This window comes from Triturus cristatus, chromosome 1_2, assembly GCF_964204655.1.
Source record: "Triturus cristatus chromosome 1_2, aTriCri1.1, whole genome shotgun sequence".
NCBI lineage: Eukaryota > Metazoa > Chordata > Amphibia > Caudata > Salamandridae > Triturus > Triturus cristatus.
This window is the reverse complement of record NC_140580.1, coordinates 1,197,093,680-1,197,113,578: the sequence shown is the minus strand read 5'-3', so window position 1 is coordinate 1,197,113,578 and position 19,899 is coordinate 1,197,093,680. Positions and strand designations below refer to the sequence as shown.

Here is a 19,899-nt window from a genome sequence, read left to right as displayed (position 1 = left end):
TGGTCTGCCCTCTCGCCCTCAGATGTTGTTGAACCTCTACCTGCCCATGGCCAGTCTTTCTAACGTCTCTTCTGTGCATGCCCCATCACCCCCGCCCCTCACACCCCTTCTGCCCCACAAACACTGCGCTTGACCTGCCTGCCCCTGGCGTACAGCTCCTCTGCTTCTCTGTCTATTGGTTCCCCCCGAGTTGCCCTTTCCCTCCCTCTGCCACCCTCGCCGCACACTGGCCCCTTCATACCTCCCAGAGGCGCAGCGCTTCGAACAAGGGGCCTTGTGTGCAGCGCTTTCATTAGGAGCTCCGGGCGGTGAGGGCGGGCTCTGAGACCCGTTGGACAGGCTGCCACTTTCCAGTCACTTTTATCTGCAATGTTGTTTCTTTCTTTCCTTTTAGGGAGAACTGGGCGCCCCTGGTCCGAGTGGAGTTCCTGGACTCATCGTAAGTACGGAGCACTGCACTGCACTGCACTGCACATCACCTCACTTCATCACCCGAAGGGTGGGCGCCCGGCTCGTCTCTCCACCCCAATCTCAACCCACCTGACACGGAGCTGTTAACTTTGGGAATAGCCGTGGTTTTTCTTTGCCAATGGCCTTCTCCCCCGCCATGTAACATTGCAGTGCTCTGCACGTGACTGCACTCAGTCAGTGGCCTCTCACACCACGTTACACTGCAGTGCTGTACACGTGACCATGCGCTACCAATGGCCTCTCACACCACGTTACACTGCAGTGTTGTATACGTGACCACGCGCTGCCAATGGCCTCTTCTGCCATGATACACTGCAGTGCTGCACACGAGCCAATCTGTGCCAATGCTAGAGGCCTTCTGACACGTGACCACGCCCTGCTAACGACCGTGCCTTCCACCATGTTCCCATGTGCAGTGCTCCAAGTGTCTGTCACACATGACCGCCCTCTGCCATCTCTGCCGCCATGTTCCCATGTGCAGTGCTCTAAGTGTCTGTAATGCATGACCGCCCTCTGCCGTCTCTGCCGCCATGTTACCATGTGCAGTGCTCTAAGTGTCTGTCACACATGACGGCCCTCTGCGGATGGCCATGTCTGCTGCCATGTTCCCATGTGCAGTGCTCTAAGTGTCTGTCACTCATGACCGCCCTCTGCGAATAGCCATCTCTCCCGCCATGTTACCATGTGCAGTGTTTACAGCGATACGCTGGGAAGAAGGGGTGGGGAGTGTTGAAGGGAGTGTAAAGCCAGGGGTTGGAGGGAACCTGTGGAAGAGAGCAGTGGGTGGAGGGAAGGTGTGGGGGTGCCAAGATGAGACGATGAATGAGTGTCTATGTGGGAATGGTGGAGGGAAGCTGTGGGGGAGGGCAGTGGTGAGAGGGAGCTACAAGGGGTGTCAGTGGGAGGGTAGCTGGGAGGGAGTGGTGGGGAGGGCAGTGAGGGGGCAGGGAATCTATGGTGGTGTCAGTGGTGGGAGGGAAGCCTGGGGCATGGGGTGGGTAGTGGAGGGAGGGAAGTTGTGGAAGAGGGCAGCAGTGGGAGCGGGGGCGGAGATTGGACAAAGGGCGAGTGTCTGTGGGGGGCTGGTGGATATTGTGGAAGAGAGAAGTGGTGGGGAGCAATGGCGGGTGTCAGTGGTGGGAGCGTGCTCTGCTGGAGGGGCGTTCCGTCATCAGGCCGATTGTATTGAATAGCTGTAGCATTGGTACGACCACATGTGGCAGGCGAAGATGGTAAAAGATACGTCTGCATCTGGTTGTGGAGCTCAGGCTGAGATCAATGTCGCCTCACACCCACATATGTGTCACTCGGTGCATGAGCACGGCTGATGGACCCACAGTGTCCACCCTGTCAAAGGGAGGGTGCACTGGCACATGAGTAGACTTTTGGGCTTTGAGTCATTGGGCAGCGTCAACACTGGCCCATCCAGTTCCAGATGTGAGACATCCCTCCAGTTCATATTGGTCCCCATAACATGCCCATACGTTGGCATGAACACGGTGCTTCTCTTGTAGGTGAATGTGAAGATGGTGCCACTCCAGTAGGTTGGGGTGAAGATGGTGCCCCTCCAGTACATTGGGTGAAGATGGTTCCCCCCCAAAGTTTGGGTGAAAATGGTGTCCCTCCCACAGGTTGAGATGAAGACAGTGCCCCACCCATAGTTTGGGTGAAGACAGAGCCCCACCCATAGTTTGGGTAAAGACAGTGCCCCACCCGTAGTTTGGGTGAAGACAGTGCCCCACCCATAGTTTGGGTGAAGACAGTGCCCCAACCATAGTTTGGGTGAGGACAGTGCCCCATGCATAGTTTGGGTGAGGACAGTGCCCCACCCATAGTTTGGGTGAAGACAGTGACCCTCCCGTAGGTTGGCATGGGCACAGTGCTTCTTCTGTAGGTTAATGTGAAGCTGGTGCCCTTCCCATAGGATGCCCCTCTCACAGGTTGATATAAAGATGGTGCCATGGCAATAGCCAGTGGAGACTCAAGGACACTGACCCGTAGACTCATGTGGCTGTCAAAGTGTCCATCCAGGTCTGGACACTAGGGGCTCGACTGTTGCTGTCAGTGGATTTGAGTGAAAGGGTCCAAGAAGCTGTTTGACGAAGGCATGGTCATCCCTTCAACTCTGTGGCTGTTGAGTACTAGGTAGGACTGAACATCATGGTCGATGGTGTTGAAGGCCAAGCAGAGAGGTGCAGTAACACAAGCATGCCACTTGGCCACCATCACTGGTGGTTGCACAGACTTCTCTGATGTTTAATCCCACAGTTTGGGACCCCCAGAAGGGTGGGAGACCAGCCAGGAGACGCTTGAAGCGGGCAATGGGCTCCAGGTATGTGGATGGCTGAGGGATGCCTGCGCTGTCCGGTGCCTTCCCTTGGTGGTCCTGATCCAAGGCGCTAAGGGGCATGGTCCAGTGGTGTGGCTAGGGTGTCATGGGTCCCAGTGCAAGCAAAGTGCTTTATGAAGAAGTGTGAGCCACTCAAAGGTCTTTCGTTCCTTGTTCTATGGCTCTCTTCTTTCTTCCCTCCCCCCTCACCTCGCACCATCTTCTGCGCTTTCACTTTCCTCCCTATCCACTTCTACACTCTCGCTTCTTTTTCCACGCTCTTCTTTATCTCCTTCCTCCATATGTTGATTTTGTTTCTCTTGTTCTTGCTCTCCACTGCCCTTCTCTCATTTTCTTTCTCTTTACTCTTTCCTCCTCTTCCCACTAATCATCTTTTTCTATCACCATCTACCCTTCTTCCTTTACTCTGTCCTCATCCTCGTCTTCCGCCCTTTCTCTTTCACATCTTCATCTTGTCTTTGCGTCTCATCTCCTTTCTTACTTGTCTCACCCTTGTTTGATTACCTCCTTTCTTCCTTTCTCCTCACTTTCCTTCTCCTCTGTCGTCTCCCTTATGGTTAGAAATGGGATTCTCTAGTCGCCAGTAGCTGGCACCGATGTCGAATAGTGACCCTTCATCCTAAGTCAGAGTAAGGGGGCTACACCCTTTGATAACCTCTGCTCAACCCTTTGGTAACGTAGCACGAGCAGACAGGCCTATCTCAGAGGCAGTGTGGGAAGCATTTAGAACCATACACAATAACGCAGGAGAGACGCTACAAAATAGACACCACAAGCAGTTATAAAAAATAGTTATCTTTATATAGATTAAACATGAAACTGAGAAATGCTCAAAGAACCACAATGCACGTAATTACAGATTCGTCTCAAGAGCGATGAAAGCACTTGTGCGTGCGGGTGGAACGAACTTGGTTCGGGCCGGGATCTATGCGACCCGGTGGTGCACAATTTACAAGGTACTTAGGATATAAAGCGGTGCACAGCTCCTCAGGGAAGGTGCGGGATGGCAGGCGGACCCACAGCGGCCACAGTTCTTGGGCGGTGGCGTTCCGCAGCGTTCACTCACGATAATCCTGGGACGGGCGTGGAAGCGTGGGCACTCAGCGGCGCAGCTCTTCAGCTGCAGCGGCCCATGATAGCGATAGCAATGATTCTTGTGGCAAAGTAAGGATGGGCACGTAGCGGCACAGCTTCTTGATGGCGGCGGCCCAAAACAATGATAGCAAGGACTCTTGTAGCAAAGCCAATGCGGACCTGCAGCGACACAGCTCCTATACGATTGATTCACACTTAACTAATTAGCGCAGACTACATGAGGAGGCCGGAAGGGATGACATGACAAATGAACACCAAGGACTGCTAACACTTTTAAATCAAAGAGGAGGGAAGCAAAAAGGCACCAGGAACCCGCCCATCCACTAGGAATGGACAAAATTATTAGTGACGTGCATGATGACCAAATGAATCAAAGGATCACTGAGGTGATGCGCAGGCTATTGGCCATATTTAAATGATTGGCAATTAGGGACCTTATAGTATTTGTAGTTGGACTAAACAAATAGGTTTATTGAATGGGGTACTGGTCACGCGCATAATGTTACCAACAAGGCCAGTATTAAGGGAGGAAGGAAGGCATACGCAGGGTCCACAGATGCTCTGCGTCAACAGCTGTCATCACTGACCTTGTGTACCACGTGAAACAAAGAAGCAGCTATTAGAGAGGGGGTGGGGACACGGAACAGGCGCCCTCTGAAAGCAGCATCTGACATTCGATCTCGGTCTTTAATGCTTATCAAATGTGATGAGATAAGAACAAGATTTAGAGGTCTGTTTACAGAAACGGAAGGACCGAGCAAGTGAAAACGAGACTAACTGTGTGAATTGCTTTTCAACAAAGAAAAAAGTAGTTCCTAAAACAGATGCTAAAATGGTGACCAGTGGATTGATATAGTACTTTAGCCCCAGCTCTCTGGGAGGGCTAAACACAGGAAGAGGCATGACAAATGCATGCCATGAACAAATGAGGAGAAAGAATAGGAGAGAGACGATGGAGCCAGCAAACGGGAAGCCTATGGGTGGGTAGAAGCCCTGAAAGTATTTACAACATGTCTTGAAGAGACAGTGCAAATGCTGTCTAGCCGAGACCTAGAAAAACACTAATTAACTCGGAGGCTACCATGACTTCAGAGGACACACCATCACAGATGACTCGTCCCAGACTCAGCAACTGCTGTACCTGAACACATGACTGCAGCTGGCTGAGCAGGCTGCCACTCCCAAAGGTGAGTAAGTGCTGCTAGCAGGCCTGTCACGCAGACTTCACTCAGCAGTCCCTGTTTCAACAGGAGGTCTCAGCTGAGGCCCCTGGAAAAGTGAAGCTGCCGCTGTGAGGTTGGTTATGCAGACTGAAACCAGCTGCAGCCCTAGAACTGTAACGCCAAGAAGCAGGTACAAGTGGAGCTTAACCTGCACCCAGAATGAGAGACTAGAACGCACAGACACGTTTGCTGCATGGACCTAGACTTTTTGCTGAGTAAAGGCGAGAGGTAAAAAGATGTTAAAGTTGTGCCTTTGATCAGTGGAGTATTTGAAGTAATCTGCATCTGTGCCTAATGGATGTATGACATTACAACGCGTGTCATTACAACGCGCGCAGTTACATCGCATGCGTTACAACGCATGCGATGTTACAACGCTATGCCATTACAACGCAAGTCTGTACATCGACTTGCGCTAAATGGCGTGCTAACATTAGAAAAGTGTAATTTACTATTCCAACTCCAGTCCACTTAACAGTAGGGAAGGTGTTGGGATAGTAAACTACACTATTTGTAATGTTAGCACGCCATCTAGCGCAAGTCGATGTAAAGACTTGCGGTGTAATGGCATTGTGTTGTAACATCGCATGCGTTGTAACACATGCGATGTAAAAGCTGCGCGTGGTAAAAACCGCGTTGTAATGGCTGTTCACCGTGCCTAATCAATGTCTGTATGGCAGTATACTGTGACAGCAGGTATTGGATATCTCCTATAGCAGAGAGAGCGTCTATAGGAAGGGGGTGTAGAGTAGCGCTATACTGAAGATCGAAGCTGAGATTACAATCCTGTAGTCACAGTACTATTGGACCTTGTAATGTTTAGATTTGTTTTGAAATTAAAGAGTATTCTTTAAACAAAAAATAAGCTTGGGGCTGGAAATATGTTATTTTGCCTTCTTAATGACGGATGATCTCTCCACCCCCCTCCCCCACGTTAAGACCCTGAGAAACTCTTGACTCTCGCCCTCACTGCTCTGAGATTCAAGTGCGGTAACAGGTCTACTTGGCTGAGTTTGCATAGCCATAGTAGGACGGACCCCAGAACACCAGAAGCAACAACCCCAATAACCACGCTTGGAGCCCAGTATTCCCTGCCTGTCCTGTGGCCCCCGCCAAAGGGCGTCCGCTGACAATCAGCTCTTTGCTGACTCTCCAAGGCTGCTGTTTCTCCCACTCACTGTAGCCCAACTCTCTTTATTTCCACTATAAATTCTTACTCTCTTCCACTTCTTCCTTCTCCCTTAGTCTGTGCCGCAACTATTTTCTCACTCACTTCCTTCATGCCCTTCTCTCTCACTGCTTAAGACTCACTCTCCATTGCTCAGTCTCCAATTCACTCTCTGCCCAATACTCTTATCTCACCTCTCTATCAAGACATTGCGCTCTCACTCACTCTCCACTGCTATTCAGCCTTCCACCCACTCTCTGCCCAGCACTCACTCTGTCTCTAGCCACTCTCTCTCACTCACTCTCCACTGCTACTCAGTCTCCTACTCACTCTCTACCCTGACACTCTCACCCTCACTCACTTTATTCCTCAACATTCTCGGACGGAATTACTCCCCACCCCAAACTCTCCCACTCACACACCTTCCCCTAACTTCACACCCCTCTACTTTTGAGTGTCTAATGACTGTGGGATTGGGTGGCTTTGCAGTGAGATCTCATTGAAAAAAATGGAGATTAAAATGAATTGGGGGTGAGGACGGTTTCCAGGGAAGGTTTTGCTTGTTTGGATGTTGACGCAAGTCCAAGGAGGATGCTACTCATCCAAGTGAGGGTGTGTTGCGTGGTGTGTAACTCTCATCTCTGTTCCCTACGGTCGTACTCTCTTGATCACGTGGTATCCCATCTTTCTTCACTCTCTCTCTCTCTGTTGGGGACCTCCTGAAATCCCCCCTCACACTGGGAGTCCCTCTGCTTCTCATCTTGTGGGAGCCCTCAAATGGCTCTTGGCCCAATTCACATTCTATTCTATTCCCAATAACTTTGGCGCCGGTTGACGAATCTTCGCAAAATTTTCAAAACTCGTGGGGCGCTCTGGTCTGCTCCTATCCTGAAAGTTTCGGGGTGATTCGACAAGCGGGGCTGAGAAAAAAGGGGGTCCCAAAACACGTTTTCCCCATGCAATTTCCCATAGGAAACTTTAGACACGGCTACAGCCTGAACTGCTGAACGGAATTACACCAAATTTGGCAAAAAGGCAGTTCTTGGTTCAGAAAGAACCCTTTTTTTTAAATGGTGTAAATCCGTTCAGTAGTTCATGAGAAATTCAAAAGTAAAAACACATATATATCTAGGGCCGCGGAGCCTCCCGAGCACGAGCTTTATGCTAATTGACTGTCAACACTCCAAACCAGGAAGTGTTGTGCCTCAGTAGAACCCGGGGCTTTAATTAATTAATTAAGTTGCGGGGGCACACGGCCCGCCGCTGCCCCGGGGGACCGCCACCACCGGGGCTCTTTTTTAAAATAAATATTCCTGTGCGAGGTACCTGGTGGGCTAGTTGGCCCCCAGGGACCCTCAGGATTGAAAAGGAATTAAATCCCCAACTTAAAACGCGCCACAGGGCGTGTTTGCACACATGTCACCTCTGGCCTGCCCCCTCCCTCACCACTGTGCAAACGCGCCCCCTGGCGAGTTGTAAGTTGGGGAATTAATTGCTCTTCAATCAGGAGGGTCCCTGGGGGCCAACTAGCCCACCATGTACCTCCAGTAAGCGCCACAAAGCTGCGTTGCAGAGAGGTGTAAAATGGGGCGTGGTCTCAGACCACCTCTCTGCAACTTAGCCCTTTGGCACTAACTGGAGGTACCTGGTGGGCTATTTAGCCCCCAGGGACCCTCAGGATTGTAGGGGAAAAAGTCCTCATCTTAAAACACGCCACAGGGCATGTTTGCATAGTGTTGGAGGGGGCGGGGCCTCCAGCGTGATGCCGGCTTTTTTTTCTTTTTATTTTGTAGAAGGGGGGCTTGGCCTCTCATTGGGGACCGTGGGGGGTCCCCAATCCCCCCACGGTCCCAGCCTGCTCCCCGCGTCCTGCGGGAGCCGGCATTGCTTTTCCACATGGGGAGCTTCTAAGATGCAGCTCCCCGTGTGGAAGAGCAATCTGCTTTGCTTCATTGAAGCGAGAGCAGGTTTCCCTTCTCTCGCTTCAATGAAGCAAAGCAGTTTGCAATGACAGGGTGGGAGCCGCGAGGCTCCCGCCCTGTCATTGCAAACAGCAGTGTCCCGGGGGTTGGCAACCCTGGCCACTGCAGGAGCCAGCCCTGGGGGGTGGCGGTCCCCAGGGCCATCAAGGGCTCCAGGAGGGGGGCCATGCGGACGCCCTCCCAACATTTTCAACGCCCCGGGGGTGGTGGTCCCCGGGGCTTGGGGCTCCATAACGGACCCCCAAATGTAAACTCTTAGTGCCCCGGGGAGGTGGCGGTCCCCGGGGCGTGTGGAGGGGCCCAAGCCCCCCCCCACACAGGTCTATTATTTTATTTTTTTAAAGCCCTGGGGGGGGTGGCGGTCCCCGGGGCTGGGGGGCCCCTCTGGGCCCCCCATTACATTAAACCCATTGCCCCCGGGACTTGGCCCCCTGAGGGCTAATCAGTAACGAAGCTCGGGAGTCCGTGCTTTATTTTTATTTTTTTCACGGCGTGATGCGTGGATACTACGCGCATCCCTCGATTTAAAAAAATATATATATATTGTTGGGGCCCTGGGGGTCCTTGTGGTACCCCATAAGCAGGCCTAGGTGGTCAAGGTGTTTCTACCCTGCCCCCTTTTTGCGCTTTGCGCACTTTTTTGAGTGATTTCTTGTGCCTTGTTCTACCGAGGCACAAGATGGCTGCCAACACTTCCTGGTTTGGAGTGTTGACAGTCAATTAGCATAAAGCTCGTGCTCGGGAGGATCCGCGGCCCTAGATATATATGTGTTTTTACTTTTGAATTTCTCATGAACTACTGAACGGATTTACACCATTTAACAACAAGCATTTGCAATGCAATAGGTCTCGCATTATTAAAGTTTGAGCTATTGGCATTGCTAAATAATGCAACACCAATAGCTCAAACTTTATTAATGCGAGACCTATTGCATTGCTAATGCTTGTTTAAGACTTGCAATCGTTGAACTTTATGAAGCGAGCCATTTTTTAAAGAAATCTGGATGTTAAGAGTAGTTCAAATCTGCAGTTTTACAAATTCACACACCCCTAATCAAAAGTTAATAAAAATGTTACACTTCAAACACAACGGAGGACACTATATATGTTTTCTCTGTCCACCTTTTATCTGTTAGTTAATGTATTCAGTCATTAGATAAATGAGAATTTTGCCAGGATGATTTTAATATGCCCATCAGATGAGCCGAGGGACTGGCTTTTATCCACAGCAAGAACCGACAGCTTCCTATATATAATTGTAATGATTCTTTCCTTTTTCAAACTGCATCACTTCTCTGTTCCTGCTCAGTCATGTCTTAATCCCTGTGGTATCTGAGCAGCAGTCAGCTCAAGGAAGCACAGGAAGAATCCCAAACATTGAGCACCAATTGTGAAGGCCTAATTTCTTGAATCTTAAAATACTTTCTAGTGAACCATTTTAATGACGTGTGTGATGCCTGCTGAACTGCTTGTCCTGGAAACTGGTGCTTCCAGGGATAAAACTAGAAGTAAAAACTCCCCTGCACCATTTACATTTGCACTTACACACATTATATGTTCATTCAGATTTCGGGCCTCATTTTCAGAAGAATGCTAAAAATGGGGAATAACACACACAACGTGCTTTAGCACTGGTTTTCCACCCGTCCCTACCCTATTTTCTCAGCTCTTACTGACGTTTATCACTAGCAGTGAACAGCAGTGAACACTATGTCCGTTCACTCTTAATTGATGCAACACTAAAAACAGAAACAAAGGCCTCTTACTGCTGTTTCACCACTGCGCCGTCCTCGGAATGAAGGTGTGACTGGTTTAGCTTGTCCCCAGCATCATTTCACCCTTATGTTCACCTTGCTCTAATGGCCTGGTGTTCCAGTGCGGTAACCTGTGACTCCTCGTTGCAGACCGCAGTGGTACCGCTCATTCAGGATCTTGGTATCACCAGAGGATCAAAACTTGATCTCCTACAGGCGCACGTTCGATGGTGCAGAACATGCAGAAACTGATGCCACAGGATTGATTTCCGAACCTGAACTTCTAATTCTGGACATTATGCTGAGGTACTGCCTTAAGTATTTGTCCTTCGTAGGAAAAACAGGCCCGCGAGTGGTGCGCACACACGCGCCACAGCGAGCGATCTGTTTTCAATTATCTTGCCTGTGTCTGGGCACGATAATTGAAAACAGATGTTGGCGTGCGGGTAACAGACACCAATAGGCCATGGGCGGAGCATCGCGACCGCCTTTGGCCTATTGCGTGCTGTCTTTCTAAAAAAGACGACCGCAAACGCCAATACCGTGGAACAAAAGGAATCGCACAGGTTCCGTTTTGGATCCCTCCACAAAAGGACTCTCGCTGCACGAGCAATGTTGCGCACTGCATCGCTAGGCGCGAGACCTAAAAAGGAGGGTGTAGTCCTGATATGGACTGGAATGCAGGCACTGGAGTGGTGGTGGGAGGATACACCTAACAACCATTGTGTTAGGTAATATTATGTTATGGTGATTTGTAGGGAAACAACCTGTTCGAGGCATATGAGCTGCAGATTACACACTTTTGCATAGATCGCCATCTGGTGTTGGGCCCGGATGTTTGCAGTTTGTTTTTCCTCTTGTAAAGTCTTTGGAAGTCACGAGATCGGTGACTCCTCCCTTGAATGGTATTGCGCATGGGCTCGGCTCCATCCTCAGATTGGTTTTCGCCAACAGGGAAAGATGGAGCGTAGTAATAACAGTGAAGAAACCCATGTATGTTGTATCTAAATAAGATAGACTGGAACATATACAGGTAGCCGGGGAGGCGGGTGGGCGTGTGTAGATCTGCAGCTCTACATGCCAAGAACAGATGCATACTGGTAAGTAGCATATTCCGTTCGAGGCATATGAGCTGCAGATTACACACTTTTGCATAGACTATATAGCAGTTCCCAACCTTAGCGGCGACCACCGGTAACTGTTGCAGTGGTTTGAAATAGTGTTTTTAGTACAGCCTGGCCCACACTAGCTTGTTGTTTGGTTTGCACATCGACACAGTAATGTTTAGTGAAAGTGTGCGGTGTTGACCATGTAGCTGCTTTGCAGATATCATCTAATGAGATGTTCCCTAGAAAAGCCATAGAAGCCCCTATCTTTCGTGTAGAATGGGCTTTAGGGGGAACAGATAGCGTTCGTTTTGCTTTGTGGTAGCAAATTTGAATGCATTTTACAATCCACCTAGCTATCCCTGATTTTGAGATGGGGTTGCCTTTGTGTGGTGAAGAGAAAGAGACAAAAAGTTGTTTGGTCTTTCTGAAAGGTTGTGTTCTTTGGATATAGTAAAGTAAGGCTCGTTTGACATCTAGCGTGTGTAGAGCCCTTTCTGCAACAGTTTGAGGTTGCGAGAAAAATACCGGTAATTCTACCGATTGGTTTAAATGAAAAGGGGAAATGACTTTAGGTAGGAATTTTGGGTTGGTACGGAGAACAACCTTGTTCTGGTGCATTTGAAGAAAAGGTTCTTGTATGGTAAGTGCTTGTATCTCACTGACCCTTCTAAGGGAAGTGATGGCTACAAGAAAAGCTGTTTTCCATGTGAGAAATTGCAGTTGCAGCCAGGGTCTGAAATCAATGGCTGTAAGAAGCTGGCGGAAGAAAGCCTGAGACTGAAAGGGGCAGACGCAAAGCCCAATCTTGTATAGTATAAGTAACAAGTCTTTTTTCGACAGCAGAGCTGTCAAACCTCAGACCTAACGATGGATGACGCAGAATGAGACAAAACACTGTGTAATCAAGGGGGGGGGACAAAAGAGCTGGTTATTTAACGAGGTCCTGTTCTAATGCTCCCTGATAGGTACATAGGAAAACAGGAAAGAACAGTTCCTCCTAAAGGCCAGGATAGTTAGAATCACTACCAGCCTGTTGTTATTTGGTCACGAAAGGGAAATCTAAATTTCAGATCTTGTTGCCCTCACACACCTGGTAGGGTGTCATGCTTCATCATCGGGCGCTCCTCGTCGGACCGGCGCTGCAATGTCCGACAGGCCTGGTGGCAACTTTTGCGGAGATCTTTTGATCTGAGAACGCCGTTTTATGATGAATGTGAGTGGAAATGTAGAAGTCAGTGATTCCTGATTAGTGTGGGGACTAGAAAAACTAAAATAGGCCCTGACCCCTAAATGATTTTAATTGGTTTTGTGTGGGGCTGGGACTAGATAAAACCAGGGAGGCTACTATATTGATTCTAGGTATCAGGGTAGCCTATAGTTGACAAAGGTCAACATGTTTCGTGTCTTCTCTGCTCAAAATCGAGCGCCACTTCTTCAGGACCGTGGATAGACCTACAAGTGAAAATACCTCGGATATAATAAACGGGTAAAAAGATCTATCACAACTAATAAAGAGTCCCTAATTCAGGGTCTTGGAATATCGACTCCGCCTAAATAGATGGAGACAAAATCAAGAGGACAGACAACAAACGTACCATTAACAGCTCATTGAGGGAGACATTATCCAAATGTAATATATAGGGGTCAAAGCGGCCCCACAAAGGGCCAAAAAAGGTCCCTAATCTCAATTGACAACTAATATATAAAGAGAGATTAATTAAAATCATGAACTAATACATAGAAACCAGACCAGGGAACCCTAGTGATTATAAAAATATATATATGAAGCAAGATAAGCTCGTATGGGCGTGAATACCACCAAGGAGGTTGATTCGTTGGTGCTTACCTCAAAATAGAGGGGTAGGAGGCTTCATAGGTGAAGGAGGAGCGACCGGACCACTGGAGCGGTCCCACTGAAATGAAGCAGTATTAAAATAATACAGTGGCGATAACACCATGGGGTTCCAAAACGGAGCCTGGAATCGCACACACGCTCGTGCGTGTGCTTTTCCTTTTGCCTCCCGTGATTGGCCTTTGCGTGCGTCTGTCTCTGAAAGACGGCAAGCAATAGGCTAAAGGCGGGCGCATTGCTCCGTCCATGGCCTATTGGTGTCTGTTACGCGCACCAAAGGTGATGTGGTTTCAATTATCGTGCCCAAACACGGGCGCGATAATTGAAAACTGCGCGAGGGTTCTTTCTGAACCAAGAACTATCTCTTTGCCAAATTTGGTGTAATTCTGTTCAGCAGTTCGGGCTGTAGCCGTGTCTAAAGTTTCCTATGGGAAATTGCATGGGGAAAACATGTTTTGGGACACCCCTTTTTTCTCGGCCCCCGCTTGACGAATCACCCTGAAACGTTCAGGATAGGAGCGGACCGGAGCGCCCCACGAGTTTTGAAAATTTTACGAAGATTCATCTACTGGCGCCAAAGTTATTGGAAATAAAATGTTGAGATTTCCTATGGAAAATAGGTGCTAACTATAACTATCTACTGGCGACCGCCAGTAGACAATATATATATAATTATTTATATATATATATTATCTACTGGCAGTCGCCAGTAGATAGTTATAGTTAGGACCGTGTTTCCATAGGAAATCCGCAACATTCTATTTGGAATAACTTTGGCGCCGGTTGACGAATCCTCGTGAAATTTTCAAAATAGGTGGGGCGCTCCGCTCCGCTCCGCTCCGCTCCTACCCTGAAAGTCTCGGGGGGATTCGTCAAGCGGGGGCTGAGAAAAAAGGGGGTCCCAAAACGCGTTTTCCCCATGCAATTTTCCATAGGGACCTTTAGTCCAAGGTACAGCCCGAACGGCTGAACAGAATTACTTGAAATTTGGCAGAGAGGTAGTCCTCAGGTCAGGGATGTGCCTTTTGCAGGTCTGGTGTCAATCTGTTCAGTAGTTCCTGAGAAAATCAAAAGTAAAATCATATATATATGTGGGCGGAGCCTAACCACACATCTCATCCTGAGATCTGATTGGCTGTCAGCACTTCATCCAAGAAGTGTTGGCAGCCATCTTGGGACCAATATACATGATAGCACCTCATTAAAAAGCATTGCAGTTAATAGAAGGTTTTAAGACTTTAGTTACATTATAAATCATTTGTTGATGGTACCATACTCATTTTAGGAATTGTGGTATGTTCTAAGGTGATTTCACCATGTGAAAAAGCCTTCTGCTGGGATATCATGATTGAGAGAAAAATATTTTCTCATGCTTTTCCCACAGAGGTTTGGAAGGTGATCTATAAGCTAAACTGAGAGCTTATTTTCTGTAAATTCACAATATCTTTCTCAGTCATGTGAGAATGAAGTCTGACATTCTCAGTAAAACATGTACATCCAACAAGGGCAGAGACTGTCAGTTGATTCCTTTGTGTTCTACTGCAGCTTCCCAGAGTGTTCCAAAGAACAACTAGAGCGCTAACAGTCCTACTTATGATAAACCTATGGCACACCTGAAGCCATCTTGCTTGGTTTAAAGTGGTAACTCTTAAAACATTTAATTTAAAAAGGAACAAAATGAGGGGGTTCATTTTTCCATAAAAAGTATGATTAGTGCTGCAGAAAGAAACATTAGGGCACATTTTGAGTGACTTCTCAAATCCTCTTCTATTTCATTAAAAAATTCTGACATGCAGACTGAAACATGCACTTTCAATACCAGCAGCAGTTTTCCCTGGTGAGCAGTAGCTTTACTACAGTGATCTAATGAGCAAAAAGAGTGCTAACATTCTGAATGTATGGCAAATGTGTGACACATCTGAATGCCTTTGGAATCAAAGTAAAAAACTGGAAGTATTTCCTACTGAGGAGACTGCAGTAAATGAGGAAATTAGGAAACTTCATAACAAATAAGTCTGCCAAGATGGCCACCAGAGACAAAAGAGCCCAAATGTAGCCCAAATATCACCCAGATGTAGCCCAAGTATAGCCCAATGACAGAATGTCCAGAATGTCCCAGATGTTCTTAAAAACAACTAGAGCGCTTACTGTCTTCATTATGACAAAAGTATGGCACACCTGAAGCCATCTTCATTGGAATAAACTGGTAACACTTAAAACATTTAATTTAAAAAGGAACACAATGAGGGGGTTCATTTTGCCATAGAAATTATGATTAATGCTGAAGAAAGAAAATGAGGGCACATTTTGAGTGACTTCTCAAATCCTCTTCTATTTCATTAAAAAATTCTGACATGCAGACTGAAACATGCACTTTTAATACCAGGAGCAGACTTTCATGGTGAACCGTAGTTTTACTACAGTGATCTAATGAGCAACTAGAGTGCTAACATTCAGAATTTATGGCAAATGTGTGACACATCTGAATGCCTTCATGATGGAATCAAAGTAAAAAACTGAAAGCATTTCCTACTGAGGAGACTGCAGTAAATGAGGAAATTAGGAAACTTCATAACAAATAAATCTCCCAAGATGGCCACCGGAGACAAAAGTGAAAAGTCCAGTTAACTATAACGCCCCTGAAACCTATGGTTTTTTCTGTGAATTTCAGAGGTTTTTTAAATGCTAATTTCTAACTATGCCTACAGAGATAGGACATGTGAAGAAAGAAGAAAAAATGCACAGAAAGAAAAAAAAGAAGTGCAGAAAGAAGCAACAGAAGTCCTCAAAGACGAAGAAAAGTGCAGGAAGAAGGATAACGTGCAGAAAGAACAAAAAGAAGAGCAGAAAGAAGCCTTGTTGCAAAATCATCCTGTACCCTCAACTTTTTCAGACGGATACTGGTGGTAACTGAGTCTGACTAACCAGTCCTAGAGCCAGTGCTATGTTAAAAGACACTTAGAATACAGTGAAAACACCTACATACACTAGGGAACATTATGCGTTGGGGTCCCCCTGTGATTAGCATGACCTCCTCTGTAAGCCCCTAGTATATAATAGGGCAGGGGGATTAAAACTACCTCTTAAAACAGGCCACAGGGCGTTTTTGCACACGTTAACTCAGGCCCCGTCCCCTCCCTTCACCACTGTGTAAACACGCTCTGTGTCCGTTTTTAGTTGGGAGATTAAGTTCATTTGAATCCTGAGGGTCCCTAGGGTCCAACTAGCCCACTAGGTACCTCCAGTAAGTGCCACAGAGCTGCGTTGCAGAGAGGTGTAAAAAGTGGCACGGCCTGGACCACCTCTCTGCAATGCAGCTCAGTGGCGCATACTGGAAGCACTTGGTGGGCTAGTTAGCCCCCAGGGGCCCTCAGTATTGAAGGGAAATTATATCCCCAATTTAAAACGTGCCATAGTGCGTGTTTGCACATGTCACCTCAGGCCCCTTCCCCTCCCTTCACCACTGTGTAAACGTGTCCTGTGGCTGTTCTAAGTTGAGAGATTAAGTCCCCTTGAATCCTAAGGGTCCCTCGGGTCAAACTAGACCACTAGATACCTCCAGTAAGCAGCACCACAGATCTGCGTTGCAGAGAGGTGTAAAAAGGGGCTTGGCCTCAGAACACCTGTCTGCAGCGCAGCTCCCTGGCGCATACTGGAGATGCCTGTTGGGCTAGTTGGCCCTCAGGGACCCTCAGTATTGAAGAGGAATTAATTCCCCAACTTACAACTCGCCAGGGGACGCGTTTGCAGAGTGCTGCAAGGAGGGGGCGTCGCCTCCGGCACGATGCCAGTCTTTCATTTATTTTAATTTTTTAAAAAGGGGGGCTGTGTGGTTCCCCTTCTTATTCTAATTTATTGGCCCTGATGACCCCATCCCCCAGGGCCTGTCTTCTAATTATATTTTTTTGACCCCAATCCCCAGGGCCGGCCACTGTTTTTTATTATTTTAAAAAAATATATATTTATAGACACACCTAGGACATGCTGGACAAACCGTACGTACCTATCACCATGACGATTTGCGTGATATTCATTAAAAGGCGACTATGCATACAATGAATCCACGTGGAATGTATTTACACCACTAGTGAAGCTCTGACATGTCTGATGCCCTACCGTGCCTAATCTCGGTAGACACCCTTGTCGTTTATTTATACAAACATGGGTAGCTATTGACAGGCACATTTAATACACATGCACACCAAGCCATTCAAAGGAGATTCGACAAAAATTCGACCAAAACTATGCAAGAAACCCCCCTCATGATTAATAAAACACACATCCACTGCCGGATGTGTAATACTTTTGATTTTACTCTCTGGAAAGGGGACGAACATCACTTGAGAGTCACAGCGCGCTCCTGGCAGAGCCCAATGCTGTGTTACACCCACCATTGCCTGCTGAGTGCCACACACCTCTGTTTTGTATTCCACTAGCTAGTGCATATGCTATGACACTCTCTAGCCCATGTGCACTGTAACACCACCCCGTGAATATGTCATGCCACACTTGTCTTCGCACGGGTTATATTGCCCCATCTAACGTGCCTTCCTCGATGCCTATGTTATAACGCACAGTGCTATGCCATACATATTACAATCTGGGATCCATATCTTTGTCACAGTGCATATGCAACGTTACACTCCCCAGCACATATTTTATATTACAACTTTAGAGACTAGTTAGGTTACACAACACTGCCCTGTGCATATTACACTCCAAGGCGCATATCGCATAGCACGCGCTAGTGCCTGTGCTATCTCGCGCTCTCCAATGAATCTGTCATTGCGCACAATGTATTGCATATTATATTTCACGCCCGGTTCATCTTATATCACACTTTTTGGTGCATAGTTTATACCATACACTATATCTAGTTTTCATTTTCAATCGTGCTCTCAGGACTATGTTCTATATAACACTGTGTTCACCTACCCTTTTCACGGGCATTACATTTTGCGATAGGGGGTGGAGGGTCAGGGGGTGTTTCTGCCAAGTGAGCCCAGAGTCACAGTCACAAACGTCCTCTTCTTCCTGAATAAAAGTGAAATTATGCCGCATACTTGTTCATATTTTAAGTAGTTCGCACAGACACACGTTTTAAAAACAATAAAGTTCCTAATACCCGCCTTCTCTGAACAGTTAGCTTGCTGCCCCATCCCCCTCCTCCCTATCCTCTGTTGTGTGAATCCATGGACTAGCCTCCTCCCTCCTGCCATGCATGGTCTGATGTGCTGCCACTGCCCTCAATTTAGTATGATGTACCAGTTCACTCCTCCTGCCCTCCATTGCCCAATTCTATGTCCCATAATTGACCTCCTGCTTACACTCTGTGCTTAGCTTGCTGCCCCTATTCTCCTTCCCCATGCCCTCCGATGTCTTTGTGCATGCCCCTCTCCATCCTTTTTGCCCACCATGTTCCATGGACCTGCCACTCCTATCTACTCTGAGTGTTCTGTTGAGCTGCCACTCCCCTCCCACCTGCCTAGCATTGTCAGATGACTGTAACCTGTCCCTGCCACCTCCACCCTGCCTGTCCACATGCCATGCCCCTATCCTCTTCCTCCTGTCCACATGGTCTATTGTACTGCCACACCCTTCTGCCCTCCCTGGTCTGTTGTGCTGCAACTGCTCCTCCTGCCTGCCCCGTGCGGTCTGTTGTGAGGCCCCTTCCCCTGAACTTTCTTGTCTGTGCACAGGTCCTGACCCTCCCTTCTATCCTCCATCGTCCTTTGTGCATGCCCCTGCACCCTCCTTCTTGCCCATCATAGCCATTGTGCTGCCACTAACCCTCCCACTTGCCATGCATGGTCTTCTGTGCTCCCATGGCCCCTCCCACCTTACCTGTGTGGTCAGTTAGCTGCCCCTGACCCCCTCCCACCTTCTCTCCATGGTCTGTGTGTATGCCATCACAGTCTCACTGTTGCTCTTGATGGTGTGTCTTGCTTCTAGTGCCCATCCTGCCTGACCTCCATGGCTATCTTGCTGCTCCTGCCCTGCCCCTTTGCCCCCAGCCCTCTGTTTACATGTGCAGACCCCTACTCCCTACCTCCTAGCTTGTCTGTTCCATTGTAATGCCCCTGATCCGTCCCTCCTGCCCTTTATGGTCTGTTATGCTGCAGCTTTCTCTCCTGTCTGTCCATTATGGTCAGCTAGCTACCATTGCCTCTTGCCCCTCTGTTCTCTGTTGTCCATGTGCATGGTCCTGTCCCCTCCCTCTTGCTTTCTATGGATTGTTGTGCTGCACTCCCGTCCTGCATGCCCTGTGTGGTGTATTGTGCTGCTGCAAACCTTGATGCCTGCCCTGCAGGGTCAGTTTGGTGCACCTCTCCATGTCCCTCCTGTCCTCTGTTATCCAAGTCCATGTCCCTACCCCATTTCCTTCCATGATCCAATGTACCATACTTGAGAACATTTTGAACTTGGTAAGAGGGAGATTTTGAAAAAAAGCTGGGGTATTGATTTTCCCCTTTGAGTTACATTGAAAAAGAGGAGATTGTAGACAGGAGACAGATCAAATAAAGCCCATTTGAGCTTAAAAACATTGGACGTTTCCTGGCTGAATCAGGTCTGTTGGCATGTATGGTTGTACTACCATTGCCTCTTCCTTCTGCCCACAATGGTCTATTACATTGCCACAGCCTCTCTTGCAAGTCCTGTATTGTTGGTTTGTTGCCCCTGCCCCCCTTTCCACTGCCCTCCATAGTCTGTTGTGCTGCCACGGCCCTTCCTGCCTGCTCAGTGTGGTTAAATTGTTGCCTTTGCACCCTCCTACCTGCCTTCAATTTTCAGAGTCCGTGCCCCTGGCCTCTGCCTCTCAACAGTATCCTAATGAACAACTAGATTGCTAACATTCTATATTTATTACAAAAGTGTGGAACGCCTGACGTCATCT

At 48.0% G+C, this 19,899-nt stretch overlaps 1 protein-coding gene across 3 annotated transcripts in view; it reads left to right on the top strand.

Moving 5' to 3' along the window:
• COL27A1 (collagen type XXVII alpha 1 chain) overlaps positions 1-19,899 on the top strand; it is a 2,221,286-nt gene that overhangs the window by 825,358 nt on the left and 1,376,029 nt on the right. For all 3 annotated transcript variants that reach the window (XM_085614179.1, XM_085614180.1, XM_085614178.1), the window contains exon 14: positions 395-439. In XM_085614179.1, the coding sequence (XP_085470305.1) occupies positions 395-439 (45 nt within the window). The remainder of the gene's footprint in view (positions 1-394; positions 440-19,899) is intronic.